The sequence below is a fragment of the Lissotriton vulgaris genome, chromosome 6 (assembly GCF_964263255.1).
Source record: "Lissotriton vulgaris chromosome 6, aLisVul1.2, whole genome shotgun sequence".
NCBI classification, from domain to species: Eukaryota; Metazoa; Chordata; class Amphibia; order Caudata; family Salamandridae; genus Lissotriton; species Lissotriton vulgaris.
Genome location: NC_141694.1, coordinates 899,711,586 through 899,728,912, shown reverse-complemented (window position 1 = coordinate 899,728,912; position 17,327 = coordinate 899,711,586). Strand labels below are relative to the sequence as shown.

Genomic DNA, 17,327 nt, shown 5'->3' with positions numbered 1-17,327 from the left:
ACTAACCAGTCAAGCCTCGGAGACCCTATTACTCCTCCCACATGTGACCCTTTCTAGGTGATATCACAAGGGAAGTTTTATACAAAGGACTCGTGGCTATCAATTATACAGATGCAAAAAGATCCTAATTAGTGCTTCCAGTTATTCCTAACCCTGCACTAATGACTCTAAACAAGTGACTTTTCCAGCTAACCGGATTCTACTCACCGTTAGCTATATACTTCCCCGGGGATTCGGACTACACTGAACGTTTACAAACAGTTCTTTGTTAATGTGACATGTAACACTTATAGCAGCAAAGCAAAAATCATATATATTTACATATAAATCCTTAAAACATTGCAAAATATTTGACCCAATACAGTAGAAAATCAGCAGCACATTTTATTTTCACGGTTTGTTTATCAGCTATCCTGTCTACCTATCTTAACTAGTCCTAACCATAGCTCTGCTACCAGAAAATTACTGATAGCGCGCGCAGGTCACCCGGGTCACAAGTTTACCAATTTTCCCCACGCACTGGGCCCTGACGTGAGTAACCAGGACTGAATTTGCGTGAACCGGGTGATTTCTTGCACGCCACTATGAGTAATTCGGGGGGTGACTCTTACACCACTTACTATTCATGTACCTGACTTTACACAGGCACATTACTCCTAACGGATCAGGAGCTAGCAGTGGACAGGTGACAGGTTTCCTAGGAAAGAATATACTTTATAAACCAAAATACATTTGTCCACTTTATATACTGTAAAATGACCACAGACACCTGATGAGTTTTCAAGGTTTTATCAAAAGATTTTAGAATGGATATGTCAAAATAACAAGCCAAATACACAGTAACGCATCTATCAGTAAAACCAAAGCCACAATATAGCTATAGATTAGGGCAAGGATCATTAGAGTGAGTGAGAACACTGCAAGATAATAGGATTTCACCGCAACTTTAAACTAGGGCAAGGGACAGGAATCCGGACCTAAACCAAGTACTTAACTAGAATAGTTATTCTATTCTTACTGGGTTTCACTGCAATCATACTAAGGGAAAAGGGGAAAAAATGAAACATACTACTATAATGCGACAATTTCGATAATGTCCTACGGGTAAGGGAAGAAGTGGAACAGTTCTAATAAACAATGGCATATACGTTGCTACAAAAGTAATAAGGCAATATCACAGGCAAGAGCACTTTTAAGGAAAGAAGAGAAAGTGAGAGAAAGACGCAAACCCACAGAGTAATATTTACCTAATTTAGGAATGAGGACTAACCCTGGCCACGGGTCAGTTTGGAAGGACAGGGACGAGGACCCTCAAGAAAGGAATACCAGAATGCGAGCAGGTACAGCTCACGGGCAGTCAGGACAGGATACCCTTCAGGTTTTGGGTCAGGACTGGGCTCACCAAGGTACGACCAACACCCACAGCTTCGGATGCAACGCCTGCGTTACCCCTCTCTGCAAGTAATCCGCCAGTAACCCCGATTGGGTTTTCGAATTTCCCCAGCAAAGTGCTTCGCCAGCACTTAAGACTATTTCCACCCCTAGGAGTTTGTGGAAAGTTTGGACAGAGTGCTCCGCAGCACTCTAAATTGAGCACCTATAGAGTTCGTAGGGTCAGTGACAGGTCTGCTACTCGGACAACTTTCCTAAGCTACACCAGGACAATTATACGGTTTGGGGACCCTTAGACCACCCACCAATGTTGCAAGTGACAGTTTCTCACATTATGATTGGTCAAGAGAGGTGACTTGGTCATTGTCGCCTCCTAGAATTTAGTGTTCCCATCATTACTATTAATTTCTGCCTACCCGCCCCTTGGGTTCACGTTCCCATGCATAGGAATACAGCAAGACAATACAGTACATAGCATGTAGCAACAGTGTTGCTTCGCTCAAGGTAAGATTCAGTCTCCTGGAGAGGTTTCCAAGGCGCATTGGGCTTCAGGAGCCAGCTGGCTTGTTTTAGCTTCTGCGCAGTGAGGTTTCTCCCAGGTCACATGACAGGTCTCAGAGGAGCTTCATCATGGCGTAGCTCATGTGTCCCCGGCCCCCCAGAGACGCGATACATGAAAAGTAAGCGAGAACAAATTAGAATCATACATCAAAATGATCACACTATATACCGTGATAGATTTAAACACTCCCCTTATTTTATAACATCAATAGTATTAAAGTTTAGTGCGAAAAGACAGATAGGCGAAAGCAGCGGTAGCAAGCAGAGAGCATGGTGAGAGACAAGCGGCCATTTTAGCATCAGTGCGCATGAGCAATACAATCCCTCCAAAATGCGAGTGCGTCACATCACATGGGTATGACCGACGCATGCGCAGACTGGATTTCTGCAAAGCAGCCATTTCCTTAGTGCAAGCATTGTGAGGATGAAAAGACACACAGGCAAGCCTCTCGGGGACGCCCGCGTGTTGGGGAAAATGCTAAATATAAGACGGACAGTTGGATTAATATGATTATACGTTAGGTGAGGTTCATGAGTGTGAGCAAGTCGCTTTACGTGCGAATCCTTGCTCCATCAATAGCACCAGTGGTTAATTTGTAAAAAAGAAAATAAGTTGCAGGGCTCTCGTCAGTAGGCCACTACAGTTTGCACGACTTAATTGCCCCTGCCATGCTGCCTTTGATAGCACCAACACAACTACTAACCATCACACTCCTACAAGTGTGACAATTCAGAATATTTCAGGCCACCAAAGCTACGAGAATGGCTTGGGAGACAGGTATTAGTCATTTGTTATGTATTATATTGAATGAATAATTAACTGTTGTTGTGGTCATCTCCAAATTAGCCAGACAGCTCCACCTTTTGGCAGATTGTCGCAAGCGCTGGTCTTGACAATTAACTGCCGCACTGAGCACCGGAAACCACTGGCTCAAATTTAGCACCGCGTAGCTCCCTCCATGTTATAGGTAAAACAGATATTCTTTGCTTTTTTTTATAGCTCTTGAGTACAGCTTTGTGCTTAAAAACTCATATTTAAGTCTTAACAGCATATTTTATTTCCCGATCTTCGCATGTTATCTCCCACCCCATGTTATCCTTAAATGCCAAAAGAACATTTTGCTCTTTCACCTTTTTCTCTAAACTGGCAGACTTGGTACTGGAAGAGAAGGCTGTTTCATGTGCTGGCTGAGTATGCATTTGAGAAATCACGTTGTTCATTTCCAGTGGTGCACTATCCTACTATCCTACAGGACTACTTGTGGGGAATCGCTACAGCTCCTAACGACAGAAACATTTGGTGGATATCTCTGCTGCTTTGCACAAGGCAGGGGCTCACATAAAAACTAAAATCCAGAGCATGTATGTGGTACTTTTGAAGTATGCGCCTAGCTGAAAGCCATTGGAGTGAGTATTTTACATGTTCAAAAAAAATGCTACAGTCAGTGAGTGATTGGTGGGGCAGGTAGGTTGTAAGTTTGAAAGTGGACTGTTAATGCATTGTTTCGAAGTGTTCTTAAAAGAGGTGTTTCTCTGCAATTCCCTATACTGAAGCAAGGTTGGAGTTTTCTTGATAGATACAGGGATATTGTTCCAGTTCCTAGGTGCATCCGGGAAGAAGGCCAGTTGCCTTGTGTGTTTTTTTTCTTTTTCGCAATTCTTATTCTCCAACCTGTGGTGTTCAGGCTGCATTTGTGCCCAGGGCCACCAAAGGTAGTAAGGTTGTCAGCCAAAGCAGCAGTGGTGATGGTCATCACAGCTTTGTAGATAATGCAGCTCATTCTGAAGAACGTGCGGGCCAGCAATGAAAGCCAGATAACTGACTACAGGATGGGCATGATGTGACTTCATAACCTTCAGAATCCCAATAGTTGACTCCTGGAACTCAAGGGATTGCCCGCATGCATGGATTGGTAGATACTAACTGTGTTTAACCTTCAAAAGAAACCTTTTACGGCTTTGCAGTCTTAAAAAAGTTGAAACAGGCTTGGGCCTGGGAGCAAAACTGCTGTGGAGTGCCAAACCTTCAATGTCTGATCTGTGGTGCTTGCTGCAGGGACAGAGAAGTGGTTCTCTGATTTCAGTGGTGTACTGCAAGGGCAGCTCTTACATTGGGACATCCCCAAGGTAGTAGTGAATACATCTAGCAGTGCTGGTGGAACCTTAAATTGATCTCTACTAAGACATGTGCGTCACTCAGACTAGCTCGGTTCCAGAGGTGACATGAGGAGCCATCACAAGGTTCCACCCCTAAAATGAAACTACATTTTTGCCACCCTCATCTGTACCTGCAGCGACATCAACCCCCATTGGGCTTCTTCCCCTGCTATGCCGCTTCACTATTCCATTCTTATGCATGGCGGTTGGTCATCTGCTTAAAGGATGGCGTAGTCTTTCACAGCAATGACTCCTTAATGCTCCCTCTCCTACATGACAATTACGTTGTGACAAGGAACCCAACCTTTTGCAGGCCCACCCTAAAGCAGAGTGAAAGGCATGAGTGTTCTCATTTTCTCCTAGATAGCCCATTCAGGATGGCCTGATTAGGGTCAGCAAGGTGATACTTCTCAATGGCCACATCCACATACTCTAGTATCCTGCTTGTACTGAGAATTATATAGCAATGGTTTTTAATTTTTTTTAATTTTATTCCTGGTTTAACCAATGTTTGTTGGCTGTAAATGGCTGTTACATCCACTATGTAAAAAATGACAGATTTAAAAATAGAGAATGATAAGGTTACATAAGTTAATGTGGTTTCACTCTAATTTTATGAGGCAGATCCTGGGTCCCACCTTGTTCCCCTGCTGTTGGATCTAGGAATTAAACCGATTAGGGAGGAGCTGGGCTTCAAGCCCCTAACTTTATGGCGTAGAATGTGGGTGACTCCATAATTGGTAATGTACAGAATTAAAAGAGATATTGAGCCTTCTGGGAGCAGCAAAAATCCAGTGGTTTGCACATATAAAGGATGGATGCACTAAGATGAGAAAACCAACATTGTGGAGCAACCTTGAGGAAACATGTGCTGCAACCCCATGCTCTGAAGTGGTAAAAGATTACCGCTCGAGTAAGCTTGCTGCTGTACAGGGATGTTCCTCTGTAGGTCAACTGACTGACGGCTCAATTTTTATTGTTAAAAGAGGATTACAGAATGGAATGCTTTTTAGATGACATCCAACCATCTCTGGTGAGAAAACTGTATGTCCAGTTTAGAATGGGAATTTTTCCGCTCCGTGTTTTTTCCCTGCAAATGGACACACTCTTCTCCTAGAGAATGCCCAGCTTGCAATTGGGAGGAAGAGATGGATCTTCATGTACCTTTTCTTTTGCCCGGGTTATACACTAATAAGGAAGCGCTGGCTTGTTCAACTGTGCAGGAATTTAGGATTTGTTCACTGTGCTGAGGCATTTAGAGCTTTGAGGTCTGACACCCGTAAGCCCATTGTTTTTACTGTGTCAAGATTCCTGACTTCAATGTGGCGTAGGTTTAGGACTTTTGTAAAATTGTTACCTTAGTCGCAGTGGCACATCGACGAAATTCTCTAGGGTTTTAACCTATATTTTAAAATCTTTAACTGTTTTAACCTTAAAATGTATTTAGTTTAACTTTTTATATGCGTGTATGCAGTTTGCATTTTAAAGGTATGATTCCGATTGCTGCTTCAATTAACTCCTCTGTATGACCCGTATTGAAACTATTCTCACAGTTTTGTTTATCATACTCATTGTCCTTTGCACAGTATTATCTTGCACATGCACTTTATTGAGACACCCGATTTGGAACTATGCCAGTGCCTAACTACAGATCTGAATGTCATTTTATTAATTACTTTTTTTGTCTATTTTCTTGTATTGCATCTATTGTTTGTATTGCATACTTTTATGGTCGTAATGATCGAAATAAAGTTTTCTGAAAGGAAAGCTTTTGTTCTATTTTCGATATCGAATCAGTGTTATGGGCAAAAACAGCAGTGGGTGGTATTAGTGATTTGGATTCTCATTCTTTAAATCTCTACACATTCAAGGATAGATTTGGGATTCCAATGTTCCCAGAGAAGCAAATACTGTGATTTAGTATCCCTTTATAAGAGTAGAACATAAGCATTGCTCAACACATAGGGCACAAGCTTTACTCTAACTTAGCCACTCAGCAACAGATTCAGGGCAGCTAAGGACATGGCCGTTTGTGCACGCCACCACTATCCTGTTGAATAATACATGTGTTTTTCAATCCCCAGGGATGGTTCAAGAGGCTGAACTTTTCTTTTCATTTATATGGAGGTAGAAATGGGTGGACAGAAGTTAGGGAGGGTGACACTCTACATCTTACTCTTGCCCGCCCATCTCCACCATGAACTCTGCTTCACAGTATGCAGGACGTAGCCACAGGAAGAGGCCTCTCTAGTCCCACATTTGGATACTCCTCAGTCCTTATGTCCCAATGCATATTTCTAGCGACAGATAATGCCTCCTTATGTTTCGCTATCTTTTATGGGGGTTAGGTTGGGCTTTGCCAGTTTACGGAAAGGTGTTTCGTCTCTCCATCTTGATTGGCTCACCCACAGTCTGATAGTCCTGAGAACCTACAGATACAGTGGTGAGGTAACCTCAACTAGAGCATTCAACAGACTGTGCCTAGTGCTGTAATCATATATCAGCCAGCACACCCTACTGCACCATCAGTGGACCTACCCACATTACTACCTTTCTCTTCTTTCAAAGGGGATTGTCAGCCCTCTTCTTTCTTTAAATGCATGAGGCTTTAAGGATTAGTGGTGTTAGGGGCTGAACATTTGCTGTCACATACTTCACAATGTGGATATCTTCTGCATTTGATTTGTTTCTGATCTTCGGGTTCATGATGATGTGTGAATTATCTGATCTCTCCTATACGCACTCACTTCCCGTCTGAGGGTTTGGTAGTGGCCTCATTCTAATGCTCCATTCCTATTGACCATATTGAGATGTAGTTTTCTTGAGCACTACAGCCCCCGGTCTCCCCAGTCATGTTTCCTAATGCAAAGGCATCTTTGCTGATCGGTCCTTCATAATACAGGACTTTGTTTCTTCAGCTCTTGTCCTTAGTGCTAAAGGATTGTTAGACCCTTCACACTGGAATAGAATAAAGGTCTCTGTTTTTAGGTCCACCTTCCACCAAGGCATTTCAGGTGTTCTGCTGTTTTCCATTTGTTCCTTCTGCACCAGCTCTCTTTATACAGTGAACTCCTTTCCCTCTTCCCCAGTTGGTGCTAAGGAAGAGCTTAAGGACCCTGAGTGATGACTGCACATGGATTTATGCTCTGAGGGAGATTATTTATTTATTTATTTTAAATTGTTCTTGGGGAGATTAATCAGCTGCCTTGCTTTGTCCTTAAAGTATTTATTCCTTGGAAATTGATAGATTATTCGATGGATCACAGAATTGCCCCAGGACTTTGGATTTCAAGGAGGGAACAGACAGCTCATGGCCATGTTCCGCGAAGTTTTAAAATGTTTGCCTTGTCTCCTGATGGACAGCAAAAGGGAATACAAATCCTTCTGCATGGTTGACTATGATATCAATAGCAGTGTCCAATTTTCTTTCCTTTAAAATGCCAAGGCCTTGCACCTGGATCCATTTACACTTCTGCTCTTCATCGCACATTGGCAGCCCCAACTTCAGAAAGTTACAAATTGAAAATTCATCGAAATGTAGAATTTGCTGCCTTGAGCATCAGTAGCAAACAGCACAATCTTAAATTGTGCATGGCAGTAAACATCTCTTTGTTGGACCTAAAATAAGTTCCATTAACCCCTTGCGTGCGGCGGGAATTCCCCGCCCATGCTGACTCCGCCTTGCGCGGGCGGAGTCATGATGGAACGGTTCCGTCATCAGCACAGCTCACCTTTAGCTGATGACGGAACCGCTCCGTCATCAGCATGCAAGGGGTTAAACATTTGGGGCCTGTGAACTTTGCTGCATATTTTAAAATAACAAAGGACTGATTCACATTTAGAATTTTGAGTTCAGCTGTCAACCAATAATAATGCCTTAAGCCTTTATTTGCATTTCACACTATTTTTTGCCATGATAGGCATTCTCAGATTCACGGACCTGCTCTTGGCCAATGCCGGAGGTTTATGTATGTGTCCAGCCCTACAAGAACGACTGCTATGGTAAAAGTAGTGAACAAGGGAGAGGTGTGGTGCAGCGGCCAAAGTGGCTGAATTCAGAGCGCGTGGATCAAGGTTCAATCCCCGGTGCTGGCAGCAGCTCAGCATCATGTGACTCTGGGCAGCAGTTCACTTAATCTGACCTGTGTCTATTCTATCTGCCCTTTCAAGAGGCAGTTCTGTACAGGGGTAAATGGGGATGTGATATCTGTTGGTTTCCTCAGGAGAAAGGAGAGTGGGCTGATGTATTGCCTGGACAGGTTTCGTGGTGGGGGTAAGATTGTGATTTGCTAGATGGATGAACGGGATTGCCCGAAACCAGAGAAGACCATATTATCAAATTGGTAACACCAGTAAAAACAAATACATTTAGTCTATTTGTTACTATATCTGCAGAGCAGAGGTGTGGGGCAACTAAAATAGAATACTACTCTAACCATCTACTACTCCATGCCTTGAGATTTCCTCAAAGACATTAAATATTATTCTCTGTGGCGTTGGTTGTTACTTAGGACTACAGTGCCATTTCTGCAAAATATGTCTAACTAGTTCAAAGAGATCTGGTTGCAAACATGTTGGAGATCCCATCATCACCCAAGTTCATTCACAACATTTGTCTATGAAAGCAAATCACCGCCTATGTTAATCCCTAGATCTGGAGCTTTCCGGGCTTCCTTTTCGAATTCTGTCTCTCTCAAGTGTCTCATTGTTGCAAGCCACAAAGCATGTATGTTTTCCTTCATCTGGTACTTGGTGGCACTTTGAGGGTGAGCTAGCATTTTCCTACATCCAAGGCATTGCCAGTGGCTGTCGGGGATGCCAGGTTTGTCCGAGGAAAGTGACACAAAAGTAATTGGGAACCAGCATGATAACCACTGTATGTTTCAGAATAAACGTAATTGACATAATTGCAACCTCAGTGACAACACATGAATAATAGATTTAATAAAATGGAAATTACCTAGACGCCATCCACCATGTGTTGATATAGAATTGCTAAGTATATATTGTTTACTTGGTTTTCATTATTATTCTCATGATATAGAATTTAGTGTTTTATGTTTTCTTTTCAGGCTCTACTATTTTTATAACCACTGGACTATGCAACTAGCTATCTACTTTTTCATTGTCGTGGACCTTTCCCTTGCCTTGTTTGAGAAGCCGGCTGTCTATCCCATGCCATTTCTGGTAGGTTTCTTACATAACCTGTACCAACAAAAATAATTGTATTGTTATTAGATCCTCTGTCATGGTATTTACTTTTTAAACATTACGGTCTGTATTCAATCCATATTTATTTTTTGCTCATTTTATCTGTATCGATCCATATTTATTTTTTGCTCATTTGATATGTATTTATCCATCTTTATTTTCTGTGTTGTGGATAAAAGGAAGCTGCAACTAGTTTATTCCCACATTTTCTTAATTGATCAAGATATTCTTAAACTTTTTTGCCTGATGTGTCTTAGTGCTATAAGAAGCTGTATATGATGCATCACTCGTGCACCACACTCATCCAAAAATAGAATTTTGTTGTATTGTAATTGCATTTACATACCGCATGTTAACACTACTGAAGACCTGATGCGCTTTTCGGTGGGAAGCATGCTAGTCGGGAAATCCAAGGATAATGAATAGTCCAGTGTCACTGGTTATTGTTGGTTATTTTTGTGCTTTCAAAGAAACGATTACATGCATTTTGTCGAGTTTCTTTGTAGTTGAATATGCATAACACGTATAACAGATGGTCACAAAGACTGTGACCATCACATGCCGGATTCATCATGTCATCAGTTAGCAAGATGCCGGCTCAGCCCACCTGCAGTTGCCCTCTTTTATATTGAAGCACAATCCTTATCTCCTCTACCCTTCTTGACTTAAATATCTCCATATACCATTGCTTTTTTAGCTCGTGCATGTACCTGAGATTCCCCCTGCATGTCCAAGCTGTTTGAAATGATCCTATCCATGAGAGACTCGTGTAGAGCGCGAAGCCTCCTCAGCAGCCTCATACCCTGATCCCCCCCCCCCCCCCCCCCGACGTATTCAGCAAGTCTCCCCAGGTTTCTAGATCTTCGTGGACCTTGTCCTCTTTCCTCTTTACAAGAAAGATGACTGTGCGTTTCCTCAGCCAAAGCCCATTCTACTGTGATCACCATATGTGTGCCCAGCCACACCATAGAAACACGCCTTTTAGCCAGCAATAATGCCAGCTGCAGAAATATATAATGCATTGTACCTTGCCTGGGACGTTGCAGGGTGGCCAGTAGGCACTGCTTGGGGTCAGAATCCAATGTCAGCCCTGTCGTTTGTCGTAGCGGTTTTACAACTTACTGCTAGCAGGCATGCACCTCCCCACAGAACCACTTCATATGTCAGAATCCAGCTCTTCCATGTCCACACTGGAGGCATGCAGCTGAACGGCCCATATATAGCCTATTGAGTTTAAGGGGGTAAGATATGTGCATTGCAGACAGTTAAAGTGCAGTGGTTTAAACCTGGCGTTTCCGGAAACCGTCTTCAGTAATGCACAGGTGTGTTTCAATGCCTTGTCTGTGAGTTGTTCCCCCATATCCTCCCCACATGCCTCCCTAACTGGTAACTGTTGTCTGGGCCTGTCCGTTCTAAGAGCTTTGTATATCCATGAGACTATACCCTAGATTCATCAAAGTCCCGTTTTGCGAGTCTGTAATAGCGATTATTAAGGAATCGCTATTACAGACTCGCAAAACGGGATTCATGTACAAATCGCAATTTATTTTGCGATTCCTACAGCTTCCTTATTTGCGATGAGCTAATTGCTAATCGCAAATAAGGAATAACTCCCCATTCATTCCTACGGGCCTAAAGACCCATAGGAATGACTGAGAAGACATATCAATGTGCGATTCGCTATTAGCGATTCGCATTTTGAGTTTGCGATTTCAAGGGCGCAGGGGTGTCCAAAGGACACCCCGTTGCACCCCTGAAATGAAATTGGACGCACGTGTCATGTACACACATGTCCCAAAGACATGTGTGTGTGTAACATAGAACTTAGAAAAATGCACTTAAGTGCATTTTTCTAAGTTTCCGCTATTTACCACGAGGTTTGACTTCTGTGGTACTGCAAATCTGGACCCCGCTGTTTTACAGATATCGAGGTCCAACACTCGTGTCATAAAATATCGTCGTACCATGACGAATTTGGTATCTACGAACCGGTAATGATCAGGATATCATCCCTATGTATTTGCGTCACGATTGAGTGATGCTAACACCCTTAAATCGTAGTTTCCGTCCCGAACCCTCGGACTCCATTTTGTAAACGGCATCCATCTTATGGCTTGCCCTCATATAAGTCAATTGATTAAAGCTGAGCTTGATCTAAAAGGACACGTCCTCTGTAGCTGACTTCCCCATGACCTGGCCGAAGCTGCCTCCACTGCCTCCAGCCAAGCCTGTTTGGGCAGCTCCTCGCCCAGTGGCCGAGCAAGATATCATCAAGGCACAACATGTCATAAACCATCCACTACATACAGACCCTGTTTCCCATACACATACACCTGTCCATGATTCTTGTTTACAACCCGTTTTATGATGGGAGGGTGCTCGACCTTATTGGCATTTCATCGATATCTGATGGGAGTTCTGGATCTGGCGGGGTAATCCATCACCAACTGGACATCTGAAGTATGTGCTGACCAGCATGACTTCGCTCTTTGTATTATTGTGGAAATATTTGTATTGCCATATCGTAAACTTAAGAATTCTTGCCTGCAGCTGTTATTTATGTATATAAGGAGAAGGCTGGTTCTGTAAAAACGAACAGTCTCCTGAGAACTTACGGCCCGTGTTGTCGTACTTCTAGGACGCATGTTACTTGGTTGCAGCCAATAAAACTCGATCACTGACTTCAACTAGAAGACTCTGTGTTTCTGTAAGTCCAGAACAGGGAGAACTCAGAGGTCTTCGGGTGTGATCCCCTGGCACCACCGGGTCTCTAAAAACCCGGCACCTCACTTCGCGGTAAATAGCGGCCCAAAATTGCGAAATCGCAATTTTTAAATGTTTCATGAATTGCATTTAAGGAATCTCAAATAGAGATTCCTTAAATGCAATTCCTCGCAAAATTGCAAATTCTATAACAGCGATTTTTGCATTTGGGATGATGAATCCCAAATGCAATAATTGCGCTCGCAAAGGGCCAGATTCTCAGAATCTGGCCCTTTGCGAGCCGATTTTACGTTGATGAATCTGGCCTTTAGTGTCCCCCTGTCGCCCATATTTAGGATCATCTGCAATTTCTCAGAAAACTCCAGGAAATCCCTCCAGATCTCTCTCGCCGTTTGAGCAATTTTTGCATATTATAGATATTGTCCACGCCCTAGGGAGAAGGCCTCCTGATATATGAGAAGTCGCTCCCCCAGGCATAAATCTCCAAGATTTCTACAGCCTCCATCTTGGCAGCGAGTGATAGACATGGTCGAGCCTATGTCCTTGGAGGGATTCAGCACCCACACATCTAGGTCACTAAAAAGGACGTTGTCCCAGTATTCTGGTAATAATCCAGTCCCCGATCCGGCCTATGTGCTGAACTAGGTAAGGGAACTCGTCCCCAGTCCTGCCCCCCTCATCAGCACCTCCCCAATGGGCATGTCCTTGTGTGTACATTTCAGCAATTGCTTTTCATTATTGTTTTTTTTTGTCTACATTTGCCATAATAGTTCCACCTGAAACCTCCAGGCTCTCCTTTTATTTTAGTAGTGTGCCCAACCAGAGAGACTTTGAGACAACAGTATTGTGGAAAAGGGGTCATCACTGCATTGTCCTGTTACCCAAATGGCTATAATCATTGGACCCATCCGATGGTATGTCAACTCGAACCTCCCTAGTTAGCTTAAAAGTTACATCCCGTCCCTCCTTTTCAGCCAGGTAGTCAGGGGTCCCGTCATTTAAGACAACTTTTTTGAGGACTTATGATCATATCAATGCTATGAACATAGAGTACTGAGTAAAGCCATTCTGATTTTGAAGGTGGTGACGGTTGGATCCAATATTTACAAATCTGTCTTCTTCCCAACTGAATGAAATACATTTTTTATTTATTACGGTAGTCCAAAAGGTCTCCCACATCTGATGGTAATCCACAAATAATTAAATCCAGGCTTACCTTAACTTGAGTATGTAAGAGATCATTCACCAATGTACACACATCCTTCCAGAAATCCTTAATGTTTGGGCAGGAAATGAACATGTGAACATCATCTGCACACTTTAAGCCACATTTTTAAAGCTACACCTCTTCAGAACCCCCTAGTTTTGCTATTGGTGTCCAATAGGCTCTGTGGAGGGAAGAAGATGATTCAGTCTTAAGTGTGCTGGTTTGACCAAACTGTATAAAAACCAAAATGATACTTGCCATATTTGATCAAGATTTATAACCGGCATTATTCCTCCTCATAGAGAATTGGGTGCACTTTGCCCCTTCTCTGAGTTTTCCATTATTAGAGCATACCAGGTTGATACCGTCTTCTTTTGTTGTGAGTTATTAATCAGGTGTTCTTCCAGGTCGTTGGTATCATCTTTATCTTTCTCAAGAGTTCGGGCCCAGCTGTGTAGTTTAAGAAATGTATACTTGGACACAGATTTGTTGGTTAGCTATTGAAACTGTATCCAGGAATGGAGCTTCTTTGTCTGTAGGATCTGACCCTGTTCATTAATACCTGCTTCCCTTATGCTCATCGCTAGCCTATCTTTCAGACATTCCGGGGAGCCTGGTGAGTCCCACATTGGTGCATACCTACTATAGTCTGACAGATTTCTTACACGCCGAATCTGGCCCATAATCGAGCCTCCATCTGTAACACTTTTAGCCTAATTTAAAGAAAAACTCTGTTCCCTGAATTTATACATCCATTTGGCCCCACCATTTCCCACTTTATTTAGCAAGGCCTCCGTAGCTGATCACTCCCTGACCCACCTTTGACAGACAGCAAAAAAAAAACGTTTGTTACTGAAAAGCCCATGCATATAGTTGAAATTCTGGCAAAGCAATGCCCCCCTTTATCATACTTCCTCCTCAACTTTCGTCTTGTAATACCCGAACCCTTAGCTGCCCATAGGAATGAGTCTATTCTAGCATGTAGCTTTTGCAACCGGGTCCTCTTAAAATGAAGGGTGATCATATTAAAAAGGAAGGTGAATTTCGGGAGTATTGACATCTTAAATAAATTGGTCCTTACCAGTATCGTAAATGGGAGATGGGACCAGCTAAGTAAAAGCCTATTTATTTCTGTCATTGTTTTGTAAAAGTTTAATTCTACCAACTTCTCTATAGAGTAAATGACCTTTATTCCCAAATATTTTGTTTCCTTTTTTTAATCAACCTATGATTCTCATTTATATTCCATACAGAAACCTATGTCTTGGAGGGATTGGCTTCATACCCTGTCCCCTCCCCAAAGTTTGCTATCATGGAGTCTAAACATCTCAAAGCGGGGACCAGTTCCTGTGTATATACCATAACATCATTGGCATATAAGGATTCTTTTTTTGACCATGTGCCATACATAAAGGGGGTAATCCCCTGTTCCAACCTTATTTTCCCAGCAAGGGCTTCAATATACAAATTGAAGAGCAGTGGGAAAAGAGGGCAACCCCGTCTAGTCCTTCTTGTTATCTTGAAACCTGATGAAAGATTATCATTCAGTAAGATTTTTGGCTAGGGGGCCCTATAAATGCCCGGTATGGCCTTACAAAACTTTTTACCCAGCTTATAGTGCTCTAACATGGTATAAAAATGCTGCCAGTTCACCCTATCGAAGGCCTTAGTTACAACTAGTGTAATGATCGCAAGTGGCACTTTACCTTATATTGACAGATCAATCGTCCGAACTAGCTCATGACTTTGGCAGTGCATATATCTTTTTTTTTTTAAATCTTCATTTATCTTTTCCCCCCCAAAAAAATAAATAAATAAAACAAAATAACATTTAACACATACTTGTCAAATTTTACATTGCAAGTTGTCGTACGTACAAGTGTAATAGAGCCTAATCACATTGATACTAAATTAAAGTAAGAGGAAGCATTTGCCCATGCAGTGTATAGTCTTAGAAATCTGGGCAGTGCTACGGACATCAGGAATTTGATAACTACAAACAACATATCACAAGATACAAAGGGTGCGTAGAATGGTGAGGGAGAGGAGTGCAGGCATATGGATATACCCCAGATAGAGTATCAACACACATTCAAACCTATAGCGTTAGTTCTAAGTACCATATAGGGCACCCAGTTACTGCACCATAGATGTTAATCCATGTTTACCAGGCCATCCACAATCCCTGCAGTGTTACTTCCACAGAGTGGTACGTTGTATGTTTCCTCAACCAATACCCTCGGGGACAATGTGGTGGGCTAGGTGTGTCTGGTGGACAGTCATAGTTTTGGTGATGCACGTGCGGTACGGGCCCCAGATGTCCACCGGCCTAGCAGCATTGGGGACCATTGACGAAAATTCCTCACTATTAGTGTTGCAGACGGCTAAACTCCGGAGCCAAGAGCTGTGTTTTGGAGGACATCTATCACACCATCGAAGCGCCACCTCACGTTTGGCCAACAAAAAACCCAGAGCAGCCAGTCTACGCACACCTCGTGGGAAATCAGCGACATAACCTAGCAGGGCGCTCTCCGGAGTGGGAACTAGATTTAGAAGCAGTATGTCGCTAAATGTATGTTGTACCTGGGACCAGCATTCCTGAATGAGAGGACAAGACCATGAGAGGTGCGCGAAGTCTGCGAACGGCGCTCGGCACTTAGGGCAATTGTGAGAGCGCTCGGGGTCGATCCTGTGTGAGTGCGCCGGGGTGTGGTACAACCTCCGCAAAATGTAAAGTGTAATAGCTTAGGTCTACTGTTGAGGGACACTTCTTTGGTAGTCCTACAACACCACTTCCACTGCTCATCCGAGATGGAGTAGCACAGGTCCGTTTCCCATGCAGAACAAACCCTGGAGTCAAGTGAAGGGAGGAAATCACTGTACATATGATACATTTTAGAAACCAAATGGGCACCGGAGGGATGCTGAATTAAAAAGGTTAGAGGGGACGCTTCTTCCGGGGGCAGAGGAAATGTAGAAAACGAGGCCTGCACCAAGGGGCGCAGTCTGGTCAACACAAAGGAGTCCATGATCGATCTTTCTGCAAAGCGTGACCCTCGGGGAACAAATCGCCAATAGTGGAGATGTGAAATTTAGTCAGGGTATGGCGTACTACGGATTCCCCGGTAATCGGGAGCCATGTTTGGTTAGGTAGAGGAAGGGCCGGTGAATATAATTGCTCAAGACCGATGTATCTGCATAATCTATCCCACGCCCGGCAGGTCGACGAGACCGTTTGGATATCTTGTGGATCCCGGGGGAGACCGGTAGGTATTGTAGTGGATAACTGGCCGGGAAGGACCAGGTCTGCTTCGGGTTTTAAATAAATGATGCGGGCATCAGGGTGAAACCAAGGGTATGCATAAGAACATTGAGCTATCAGAAAATACAAATAAAAATCCGGAACCCCGAAACCGCCACGCTCAAAAGGGAGAGTTAAGACTCTCCGAGATACTCGCGGGATTCTGCCGCTCCACACAAAACATAGTAACATCGATCTCAGTTGGGAGAAAAAAAACCTTGGTGAGGGGAATAGGGATATTGTTGAAAACATACAAGAACCTAGGAAGTACGACCATTTTGATGATGGCAATACGACCAGCCATGGACAAGGGAAGGCAGTTCCATCTTTCAATCTGGCCCTGCAGGACAGAAAGCGCAGTGCCGTAATTCAACCTAATGATTGACGCTACGTCTAAGTGGACATGAATTCCCAAGTATTTCACAGACTCCCGATCCCACGCGAGCGGAAAGGGGCAGGGCCATTCCACCATACAGGGGGTGAGCGGGAATATGACTGACTTGTGCCAGTTAATTCGAAGTCCCGAGAACTTGCCAAACCAAATAATCTCCAATATAAAGGGCTCAAGGTTAATGTGGGGCTGACGGACATATAAGACGGTGTCGTCCGCGTATAACGATAGTAACAATGGGCCTGTTCGGAACTGGAGACCGCGGTGCAGGTGATTCTCCTAAAAGTGCCGGACAAGTGGGTCCATTGCCAAGATTTACAATAACGGTGACAAAGGGCACCCTTGACGTGTACCCCGAGTTAGGGGAAATTGCACCGTAATGG

General features: G+C 43.4%; 1 protein-coding gene across 1 annotated transcript in view; it reads left to right on the top strand.

Moving 5' to 3' along the window:
- Positions 1-17,327, top strand: part of LOC147708131 (two pore calcium channel protein 1-like) — a 531,957-nt gene that overhangs the window by 105,284 nt on the left and 409,346 nt on the right. Inside the window, exon 3 of the mRNA XM_086926891.1 lies at positions 9,183-9,297. Coding sequence (XP_086783017.1) covers positions 9,183-9,297 — 115 coding nt within the window. The remainder of the gene's footprint in view (positions 1-9,182; positions 9,298-17,327) is intronic.